Source organism: Staurois parvus, unplaced genomic scaffold (genome assembly GCF_062004578.1).
Source record: "Staurois parvus isolate SC_StPar_1 unplaced genomic scaffold, SC_StPar_1.0 ptg000160l, whole genome shotgun sequence".
NCBI lineage: Eukaryota > Metazoa > Chordata > Amphibia > Anura > Ranidae > Staurois > Staurois parvus.
In genome coordinates this window covers 1,140,191-1,152,508 of record NW_028317956.1, presented here as the reverse complement: position 1 = coordinate 1,152,508, position 12,318 = coordinate 1,140,191, and the positions used below count along the sequence as shown (strand labels likewise).

Below are 12,318 nucleotides of genomic sequence, written 5' to 3'. Positions count from 1 at the left end.
GTATAAACTAATAAATTAATTTGGATTATTTTACCCTTTGATCTGGCACTCCTTCCATTAGTGCATGCTTTTTCCACATTATAGATATAGGTCTCAAATGCAGATATCTTGTTGCTGAAGTCCTCAAAATGCATACAAAACTAAAAATCTTTAAAGTTTTGTTTTAAGTTAAGAATGGTTTAAATGTTCTGTCAGGGGTTTATTTCTGTCTGTGACTCTATTGGAGAGATTTTTTTTTTCTCATTTCTTGTGCCTGTGATAGCTGTACAAGAAATGATGCAGTTGTCACCAGGATGTGAAGGCACAGACAGCAATAAAAACATAATCAGATTATTATAACCCTTCCACATTATACATTTTTGGTTTTCTCTGTATCTCCTTTGCACAAATATCCTATCACTTCCTATAGTGACAAGAAGTGAGTGGAAATATCTCAAAACTACCAGAGACAGCAATAAAAACCTGATAGAGGTTCTAACCCTTCCAAGCTATATTCAAAACTAAATACATTGTTTTGGCTAGAGCTGGGTTTGAGTAGTCTCCCTCAGTAAAGGGAACTACAACCTCATATTCTTTACAGCCAAGGAAGCTGCCATCTTAGCTTCTGTTTGATCTGCAGTTACCAGAGTGTTGCACATGTGATCAGCTATGACACCAGTCATCTGAAGGCTTGACAGTTCATTTAAGAAGAAACACAAGCATACTAGTAACTGTGAAAATTATCATTTATGACATGCCTTGAATGTAACTTATTTGGGAAACAGTTCAATCAATGGGTTTTGTTCTGCTGTAAGTAGTACATACTGTATTTTATATATAACTTTAAAGATAAACTTTACTAAAAAAAAGGGCAGGATTTTTAAAACAAAAGAAATATAAAATGCCTCTTCTGCATTTATTTTTATCTGCTTGTTTGCAATGTACAATGAGCTACGCATGCACAGCTCAGTGTAAAATTTAACAGCATGCCGAGAGGAATGTACTCCTATGAATGCCTGGGACTGATGTCGTCTGACTCAGCCAATCAAAACTGCCAAAAATCAGGATCCAGAAGAAGACTAGCAAAAGATGTCAGCGGCCAGCAGGGAGCTCCTGGACACCACAAAGCTGGAGTGGAGCATAGCAAAGTTCTGCTTTAATATGTGTTGTTATTTATATCTAACATTCTTTTTTCCCACACTAAAATAGGATGGACCTTCACCACTAGGGTGGTGACACAGTAGATTTAGTACTTACCCATGTTCAGGGTAACTGTGATGATGTTTAGTGACATGGTTGAGTCTGTAATGCTGCTGAAGGATGAAGACTGTAAAGGACATAGAAGACTATATTAATTAAACTCAAATAGCCATGTACATGTTATATACTAGGTACATTAACATCACTAGTTTGCCTATATGACATTCTCTTTATAGAAAGTCTGACAGCACAGGGACATGTAAAATTCACCTCAATCTATATGAGGAACAGTCAGATAAGAATGGCGTAGCTAGCAATTGCTTGTCACATTTAACTGAACTTGTTCTGTAATACTGTATTACTGAAGACGTTTTGTAGGTTCTCCAAGCCAGTTCTAAATATTGTCAGGAACATATCCCAGCATTAATATCTGGGTTGTTCCAACACAGTAATCCATTCACCATGGAATGTGTCAAGGCAGATGCTGATTGTCCAAGAACAGATAACAATGGGCTTGTGAGGGATTTCGATCTGCAGTGTGTCAATGTATGGCTGATGTGGACTTAAAGGTTCACCTTTCTACAAAATAACAATAAATGCACATATTTTTTGCTAGAAAAAAATGTGCATTTATTATTTCTTGCACAGTGGATCACGGGTGCAATATCAGGCTCCTGCAAACATGTTCTCTGGCTTTCTCTGTGCTGGAGCATGTAATATGTTACACCCTAAATACAATGGTAATGAGCAAAAGGTGAACTTTGCCTTTAAGATGGCCATAGATGTTCAGTGTTCCTGTGGGGATTACCATAACAGGCGGACTGGATATTGCTGTTCTTTAAGATCAGCTTTTTTTACCATTGGTGTTTGTGAGTATATCACTATCTGTTACTTTCATCAATAAATGTCATTTAGGTAATGCACTAGGCCGGTGCACTCTCTGTTTTCTTTGCATTCAACCTTATCAAAAAGGGAGAGACAAGCCTGTTGTCAATAATATACAACTTTTTTTAGATGTTGTGCAGCTGTTCTTTAGCCTAGGCACATTTATATGTCCAATCCACAATGCAGTGTGCCATACCATTGGAGGTGCAATCTATCACTGGGTTCTTTGTGTTCCAAGACACTGCTGCCTAATGATACTATCAATTTATTCCAATTTATTCCAAGAATCATAAGCAAAAGTGGGAGGAATATAACTATCAAACTCCTAAAAGGTTCATGTGTGCTTTTAAGAAAGGAGAGGGTGCCTAGGCATTGTCCTATATAGGAAAGTGCTCAGATGCCCCTAATTGAGAATTACACACTGATGGTAAACTGGAAAACCAGCATTTATTCATCGCATGCAGCCAATGGCTGCAGCTCTGACCAGTGTCAGGCCAAATTTTTTTAAAAATATATTATATGTAAAAAAATTCTTTCAATAAAAACTATTTGAGTAAAATCTAGGAAAGGAGGATTAAAACAGATTTTGCTTCTAAGGCATACATGATGCCCAATGCTAATTATCAGCTCATCATTTGGAAGATTGTAAGCTGGAAGCTGACAGGTTGCCATAGGCATAGGCAATCAGCCAGGGGAAAAAAAATTCCATTACTTACTCTATCGATCTGACGCATTTTCTGCTTCCGTCGCCTCCGTTTGTGCTTGCGGATAAGACGTGAGGATGTGCTTTGTTCTGTGGAACTACTTAACCTGTACAATAAAGAAAGATGATTACATTTTATCCTGAAAACGAATATGAAACATATTTCCAAGGTGCTACAAAACAGATTATCATCTGTAAAACATCAGTTGTTCCTTGAGTTGAAAAACCCATACTGGGTGTTCACAGTGTCAGACTCTTGGCACAGAAAACTAAGATACTGACATTCATAAAGTCAAGTAGGATTTAGACCAGGGCCAGGATTCTGGAGTGCCTATCTTATGGGTATAGCAAAGAAAGCAGTCATCACTGGTCCTTAAAATATGACTTTTATGGGTTATTTCTTATTGGCTAGTGTCTTGTAGGTGTAACTATGTGTAACTAGCTAGATTTAGTGGAGCTAGTCACTAGAGAAGCCCCAACAAACCAAGATGCAGACTCAGTCACCTATTATCGTGTTTTGGTCAATTTTGAAGTAATAGTGAAGTCCAGCTCTAGTCAAAACTTTTTTTAAACACAGTGAGAATTAGTTAGAACCCCTGTCGGACTCCTATTATCCAATCTGAGAGCAATTGTTTCACATTTTAACCAGGACAGAAATGAGAGGTATGGGGCTCACCAGAAATTTTGCAAAATCTGATTACTTTTCGGCCATCTGACACCTTGTCACTTAGAACAGAAAGTTAGGGAGAATCTCCTCAAAAGGGCAAACAACAGTAAAAGCTTTCCAGTGGCATATGCAGCATATCTGGTACACAAGTTAGATAATTTTTTTAACACCCAGGGGCGGACTGATAATTTGGAAACTTGGGCAATGCCCGAGGGCCCGGGGTCAGTAGGGGGCCCCATGAGATGCCCCTGGAACCTTTTTCATAGGCTTTTTTGAGTTTGGGCTAGGACACAGGGGCCGCATGATCCCCTATTGCCCGGGGGCCCCATGAGTTGTCAGTCCGCCCCTGTTAACACCCCTCCCTCCAATACATCAAAATAGTTTTCCGTATTAATCAGGAAATTAAATGTCATGCACGCTGGGGGTGGGAGCAAAAATGGCCTGTGTAGGGAGTTCAGAAGCAGCTGTAAATAAGTCACTTTATGAAGAGACTGAACTCAACATATCAGTGTAAGAGGTCAGAGATGCTATCTACCGCATAGATGCCAACATTTGAAAATAGTTAGGAGGCATGCCTTGAAGGTATCAACAAGAAAAATATGGCCTTCCGAACACCTGGAGGCATGGCCAACAAAGTGGGTGTTTCTTCACAGTATATGGCTTGTAGTATGGGTAAAACTAACCCCCAACATTGGTGCCATCATCAGCAATAAACCCCCTCAGCACCAGTGTTTGTAGTTGCAAAATTTCCCCCTTCATTAGTGTTGCATGGTAGTAATGTGCACCCCCACCCCAAGCATTGGTGGTCAGTGGATGGTTGTACCAATAACCCCACCTTCCCCCAGCATTGGTGGTTGGTTGCTGGATGGAAATTACAGTTCAGTGTTTGCTTATTCATTCCGCCTGACTGTTTCATCTGCAAGGTGTTGTTCTCCAGCACCTGGCATCCCACTGACACTGTTTGTCACTGTAAGCTGCATAGTAGTATATGGTGCGGACCACCCCTTCTCCTGGGTCATCACCACTTTTTGGTTAAAGTTAGGCTTTAGGGCCTCACATTAAACATAAAGCATTCCTAAACACAGGAACAAAAGCTTGCCAGCTCTTAGATGTGGTAGCTGAATTAGTTTCCTTTTTAAGGCTTTTTTCTCCTTTATATTCGCCTGGTGACCCTGCCAGTGGCATACTTTCTGTAACAACACTAAAGCAGGATATACACACTGAGGCTTTTCTGTTCAAATTGCGAATTGCACGAAAAAAAAACCTCACAGATCCCCATATCAACACAAGTGACTTTGTATTCCAACAGTGGGAACTGCCCCTTCACCAGAATACACAGATCAGCAATGCAGCCAATGGCTGCAAACAGTGATCAAATGCTGGTTTTCCAGCATAACTGTTAGACCAGCTTCTGTTGAACAGAGGGAAGTACACATGTACCAAAATTCCGTCGGTTGTCTTCTAGTTTATAGAAGACAGCTTGTAAAGCTCATAACATTGTTTGAGATTTTAGTTCAGTACCTAGGAAATTACAAAGATTTATGATTTCTATCAGAATCAGCATGAATTTTTCTGTAGAAACAGAAAATGTACTTTGCCTGAAAAAAAGAAAACCCATGTAACCACCAACAGTAATCTGTAATATATTTCATTTTTGTTCCTTGGGGTTTAGACATATTTCAAATGACATCCCATGATTCAGGTAAGTGATAGAGCACACGTCCTTTTCCCTTGGAGGCACTGTCTTTACAGTTACTCTATCCCTTGCTGCCAAACCATTAAAACATAGCATTGGACACTGGGAAATGTATTTTGATGTAAGAAAACGTGTTTGATTCCTTTTGTCTTCAGACCTGCATGTCCAGGTAAAACTGTGAAATTCCTGTGGTAATTAATATGCTTTTAGGATGACAGTTATTTCACATTGCCAACAGCCATTAATTTTTTTCCTCTGAGAACCACCTACATACTGGTGAAAGACAGGCATTTAATGTCATACTTAAAAGAAACGTTTGGTTGATAACAATCCTTCAATGATGTTGTGTGCTTCATTTATGAACTAATGGCAAGCTGTGAAAGTAGACAGGTTAAGTTTACCCTATGAAATTAGACATAAAGGAGAGGGACCAGAGGTTTAAACAGTTGGTGTGGGTGCCAATGGAGAGAAACCAGCACTTAACAGATTAGAACTCAGCATCCCATGATAACTTGCTTTGAGCCCAGGTTGTCATGGTATAGCTGTATATCCTTTTGCAGTAGGACATGCATGGCTACTCTTCTCTGAACCAACAGGCACAGAGGAGTTTGCCACTTCTCAACAGGAACCAAATGTCTGAACTTCATGCAGTTCTTCAGAAGTTGTGACCTACACTGTCTCTCTTACCTCTATCCTGACAATGATGATCAGTAAATAAATGGCTATTTATAACCTGCTCAAATTATCCATCCAGCAGTTGTGCCTTGAGATCACTCTTGTGGATTTTCAAACCCAAACAACAGGTCCACCTAAAGTATTAGCCACTGAGACACTAGGGCCTATGGATAGGTTATGGGTGGACTATACCATGGTACAATCATTCACTGGACTGTGAGAAAAGAGCTCCCCATTCCATGAAGTCTCAGCCTCTCTCCATTTACTTTGAGGCCATGGCAGACCTTGTCTGGCTTTAATCCAAACTGTGGTACAACCCAACGAATTCTTAATTCTCCATATTTCCTATGGAATACAGCAGGAGCAGATAAAACCACAACAAAACAGAAACCTATGCGGAATGGTACATGATCATGATGGCATGGGGAAGAGTTGCCACAGGTCTGATTTGAAAATCACCATTTAATTTTTCTTATATTTTAATCTTTTGGTATTTATTAAAACTCACAATAATCCATTGCAGTTTTCTCCTAAAATGTCCAAATACATTATGTGCAGATTGGATTTCTTGGGTAGCCTGATGTGTATTTGCCCTGGTACCAAAACAATGCACATGTCTGGCTCTCAAACCAAATTTGTTTGAAGGCTGCCATTCAATAGCTATGCAGATATCTCAGGCTAATAATTAGATTATAGTCAGATCTACAAATACCTGTGCCAGCTGAATATATTGTTCTTTAGCTTCCGTATGGAAATCAAGGACAAGGGGACAGACCACAGTAAAGACCTAAAAGAGGTTCTTCTAATTCTTCCTCATATAACAAAAAAAATTCAGTTCAATTCTACTTTAAAGACACATATCCACTTGGAATCTACCAGTCACTTAAATAAAGTAAAACTAAGAAACGAGCCCCTTAAAAGAGGACAGAACTCCAGCTAGGATACAATGAGCTTTGTTGATTGTTTACCAATGCTACAAGGTCTTTTTTTCCACAATGGCATTTGTGGTTTTTATTTGTATCTTTGCTGTGTCTTTGAGGATTTACATCACCCAAACCGTGTGACAGTCCATTGTAATTTGTCTCTCAGCTTTCACGGTTCTATCTGCCTCCAAAACAAACTCTTCTCTCATCTCGCACACTTCCCACCCTTGTCAGAGCCTACAGATCTGCAGCCTGGGGGAACAATGCTTGATCTCTGGGCTCTAAGGAAGCCAGATGAGAAGCAGAGAGGAGAGACGTGATGACAAGCCACTGCTGAGGAAGAGACACACCTTGACCACATCCAGCTATGCTGAATCTACCTGTAAGACCGATTCAGGTTCTGGCTTGTCTGGCACATTCAACAGTACAAACATGCAAGTGGCCGCTAGCCCTTGCATTGTCATATAAGAAAAGCTCCGCTAAGCACTGGTGGATCTAAAATGGCCATATGACACAATCCTGTTAAAATGCATTAAAACAACATATTTTCTTAAAGTTCCTATTGAATATTCAAGCATTTTAGTGAATATAAAAAAATATTACAAAGTATACTGCTAAATGCTAATCTACTTACACAATGTTGTGTCTCTAGCCATGCTAACATTGCAAAAGCAAAGCCTGCAAACCACAGTAAGGCAGCCCATACATTGATCATTTTTTCTCATTCAATGGTTGAATGAAAAAAATATCCAATTTTCTCCTCCACACACTCAATGTGGTATTGTGTTCTGACAGCAGGGAGCCTTCAACTCCATCAGAATACAATGATCAGTGTTGCTGGCTATAAGCTGGTTGCACACAAGTCGATCAATAAACCAGCCTGCCCGTACATGGATCGAAATTCGGCTGGTCACTACTGAACTGGCTGAATTTGGATCCATGAATGGCCAGCTTAAGAGCAAATGGCAGAGAACTCAAGATAACCACAAACAGCAAATGTTTACCTAAGATACGCGATTTAAAAAGTACTGGAGTTCTTGGGTCATCACGGCAGCCAGGCAACTAAACTAACATCTTTAGAAGGAAGCTAGCAATGGCAGTTCCTTTGCTGAGTAAAGCAACTGGTTCACAGAATTGCCCTACCACCCACTGCTAATATTTACCTCCAATCAACTCCCCGCCATGCAGTTTATCTCCAGGATAGAAAGTGAAATACCCAGTACTTCAGGGTATAGAAGAGCAGGTCCACAATGCAGTGCTATATGCTACGTTACGGTTAGTGACGCAAAGGGAAGATGAGTATAGGGGGAGCAATTAAGGAGCGATTAGTGAAGTAAACAGAATGTGGGTATGGAGGGGAGCAAAAAAAGAGCAGTTAATAGAGCAAAGGTGAGGTGAGTATGTGGGGTGCAATTAAGGGGAAGTTTGCAAAGTGAAGGTGAGTATAGGAGGGAGCAATTAAGGGGATGTTTGCGAAGTGAAGGTGAATATAAGAGGGAGCAATTAAGGAGCGGTTAGTGAAGTGAAGAGAACGTGAGCATAGGGGAGGAGCAATTAAGGAGCTGTTAAGCTGTCAGGAGAAGGTGAATATAAGACTAAGCAATTAGTGAGCCAGCATTTAAAGCGGAAATAAACCTTATTATCCTTTAGAACCCTAGCAGTTATCATCTTAGCCTCTGTTTGATCTGCAGTTGCCATGGTGCTGCAAATGCAATCAGTTATAACACCAGACATTTGATGGACTGACAGTTCATTTGAGAGCACAAACAACTGTGACAGTTATCATTCATGGCATGAATGATAATGTTTTGGGAAACAGTTAAATCAATGGGTTCCGCTTTAAGATGCATTAAGGGGAGCGAAAGGATGGTGAGAAATAAGGAACAGGGTTCCCTTTAAGGAGAAACTCCAGTCTGGAAGATAATGTCATCAAACCCCATCATGCCAGTTCACTTGTTAAAGGTGAAAGCTAGGTGGGAGAGTCCACCTAATATAATCACCTGATCAGTCTCGATGTTGTAAAATCAAACACTACACTAAATTTAATCCAACTGTCTGTTACTTATATATCCGATGCTTTGATTGTTTCTACAAAAAAAATAAATTCATATTGTCAATTTTTAAAATTTTCGGCTTGGAAGGACAGTGATCCTACTGTTTGGAAATATTCAGTTGGTTTGGATTTTTATTCACTCTTTTTATGGCATACAACAGAATTTGGATCAGATGTAGGGAAATCAATGCAATTTTGATGTGTGTGCCCAGCTTAAGACATATTGCATTTCTGTAGGAAGACAAGGGACTCCCTCTAATCTCTCCTGGTAGTTGAACAGAATGGTGTAACAAAGATGTTAAGTCTAGCCATACACTCAAAGATTTTTGAGAAGGAATCTCTAGCTATTGCTAGCTATTGTATTCAAGCAACTGTGACACCCACATGTGGGGACTACATCTGACTGGATGTAGTTGGTGATTGGCCAACAATTTTCCACCCAGCTTCTTAATTTTTTCAACCAAACAGAATCCATTCTGGTATTATTTCATCAGAGTAAATTCCAATGCCATGGATTTCTACATACGCTCACGGGCCACTTTATTAGGTACAGCTTGCTAGTGCCAAGAACATATCCCCCACGTCATTACACCACCATCAGCCTGAACCGTTGATACAAGACAGGATGGATCCATGCTTTTATGTTGTTTACTCCAAATTCTGACCCTACCAGTCTGCCTATTCTCTTCTGACCTCTGACATCAACAAGGCATTTTCCTCCACACAACTGCCACTCACTGGATATTTTCTCTTTTTCGGACCATTCCCTGTAAACCCTAGAGATGGTTGTGCGTGAAAATCCCAAGTAGATTAGCAGTTTTTGAAATACTCAGACCAGCCCATCTGGCACCAACTACCATGTCACATTTAAAGTCATTTAAATCCCTTTTCTTCTCCATTCTGATGCTTGGTTTGAACTTCAGCAAGTCGTCTTCACCACATCTACATGCCAAATGCATTGTGTTGCTGCCATGTGATTAGCGATTTGTGTTACCAAGCAATTGAACAGGTGTACCTAATAAAGTGGCCGGTGAGTGTGTAAGCATAAGAAATCTTTACTGGACAAGACTGGAAGTATTTAACTTCCTCTATCAACTACCATCCCCTACTCTCATACCTGCTAGTATTGTCTTCATCAGAGTCCACAAAACTGCTGGACTCCAGCTCACTACTCATCACGGTGGACGCGCTGTCATATCCTCCAGGGTCACGCATACGCTCCACTTTGGGGTGCCCATTGATCCTCGGAACTGTCAGAGAAAACAAAGAATGTGATCAATTGAAGCTCAACAAACAGCTATCACCAAAAAAAGCTTTTGCGATCAAAGAAAATGTTAATCTAGTACTAAAGACAATGTGATGGAAGGTATAGTGCATAATGCAGAATAACAGCAAGCGACAGGGAGATACAGATGACAGAAGCCGAAATATCACCCTCAAACCCACTAAACATCCTCCTTTAATCTGAATGAAAAATGGATGATGCTGACAAGGCCAGACCACAAAGCTGAGAATAGGTTGTGCCTTTAATCAGGGTAATAGACTCTGTCAGTTCCAGGCCGTTTGATGTAAAGTGTCCTGACTGATGAAGTATCATTACTTCAAACATGGTGTACCTTTCTCATCAGTACCTGTAACTGAGCACCTTCCTTCATCCACACTACAGGCCTCATGTCACAGAGACTCATGTAAAGGTCCTTCTATCCTCTGCACAGAGCAACCTACCAGATACCCCTTTAAGTGCTTCAAGAGCAATGTTTCTGAAGCTAGCAGGTTGCTAGGAGCAAAATGAAGTAAGCTCTAATGAGCAGGGCCCTTTGATTCCTCCTGTACTGAGTTGGATTGTAAGTTAAAAAAAAAGCAGAGTCCCAAATCAAGAGCTCCCTCAATAACTGAAGAAATAAATGCTGAATGGAAAGAACCTTGTTGCTTTACTTGTCAAAATCATGTGACCAGACACTCCATCAATCATGAAGTGTGACATAAAATTACACACTATATCTTTTTAAGCAAGAGCTTTAAAACATTCAGGACCCATTCACACCCGCATGGTGCAATGTGGTGCCATTCATTGTCAACTGAACTCCAACACAATAACCCAATACACCTCTGATGCTTCTGTGTTGCAGCACACCACAAAACCATTATGCTGTAGTGTGCCGGTAAATTGGTGCATGTCATGTTTTCAGTCTTAACACAACGCACTGGAACAGGTAGGTTTGAATGGGCCCCAAAGCTGAACTCCAGGAAAACACCCTAATACGCTGATAAAATATATAGATGAGAGCTGCTTTACCTGCCAGATGGATTTGTATTTCTCTCTATCTAGTCCTGAGAGTTACACAGCTATGACCCACAGAAATGTTCTGCCAGGCAGGGGAGGGTACCTGATCTTTCGCACCTGCAGTTTCACTTTCACTTACACGGCTTTTCTCTTATCAGATATGTTGTTGGGCAACACATCCTGATTGTTTTTTTGTGTTGCTTCTTCCTCACTGAGAGATTTACAGAGATTGCAATAGGCTGATACGCAAGTCAAAGTCAAGTACTTACACTTTTTGCATTAAAAAATAATTTAAAGTGATACTAAAACCACAATAGTAAAATCAGTGTGTATATGCAGTAAAGCATGCTTGTTATACTCGCCGTGGAACCTAAGGGGTTAAGCTTCTGCACTGTGTAAAAATGCTGTTTGATCCTGAGTTCTCTGACCCTCCCCTTCTTGCAGTGTCCCCCTCTTATCTCCTTATAAGACATATTGTGAGGAGATACTCTGCACGTGCTCAGTTTGGTGTGTATTGCTAGAAGTTTTTTTTTTTTCCTTGGAAGAGTTCATGTGATCAGCACAGGGCCAATCAGCACTGTCCAGACAGAGGTCAGCGGTTCTGCTTCCTCCTAGAGCAGAAAGAAAACCCCACATACAAGCTTTAACCAGTGCTCTGCTGAACACTGATAGAAGTCACAAGACTGCTACAGTATCTCTCAGAAGTGAGTACATTTTTGTAATTATCTTATTCATGGCTGTGTGTTTAGTGGAACCTGTCCTGTTAAATCGCTGTATGGTCTTGGCCACCGTGCTGTAGCTCAGTTTCAGGGTCTTGGCAATCTTCTTAAAACCTAGACCATCTTTATGTAGAGCAACAATTCTTTTTTTCAGATCCTCAGAGAGTTTTTTACCATGAGGTGTCATGTTGAACTTCCAGTGACCAGTATGAGAGAGCGATAACACCAAATTTAATACACCTGCTTCCCATTCACACCTGAGACTTTGTAACACTAACAAGTCACATGACACCGGGGAGGGAAAATGGCTAATTGGGCCCAATTTGGACATTGTCACTTAGGGGTGTACTCACTTTTGTTGCCAGCGGTTTAGACATGAATGGCTGTGTGTTGAGTTTTTTGAGGGGACAACAAATTTACACGTTATACAAGCTGTACACTCACTACTTTACATTGTAGCAAAGTGTCATTTCTTCAGTGTTGTCACGTGAAAAGGTAGAATAAAATATTTACAAAAATGTGAGGGGTGTACTC

General features: G+C 40.4%; 1 protein-coding gene across 6 annotated transcripts in view; it reads right to left on the bottom strand.

The window, feature by feature from the left end:
* DVL1 (dishevelled segment polarity protein 1) overlaps positions 1-12,318 on the bottom strand; it is a 214,357-nt gene that overhangs the window by 51,956 nt on the left and 150,083 nt on the right. For all 6 annotated transcript variants that reach the window (XM_089675944.1, XM_089675947.1, XM_089675941.1 and 3 more), the window contains 3 exons: positions 9,899-10,031; positions 2,781-2,874; positions 1,237-1,306 (listed from right to left, as the gene is read on the bottom strand). In XM_089675944.1, coding sequence (XP_089532070.1) covers positions 1,237-1,306; positions 2,781-2,874; positions 9,899-10,031 — 297 coding nt within the window. The remainder of the gene's footprint in view (positions 1-1,236; positions 1,307-2,780; positions 2,875-9,898; positions 10,032-12,318) is intronic.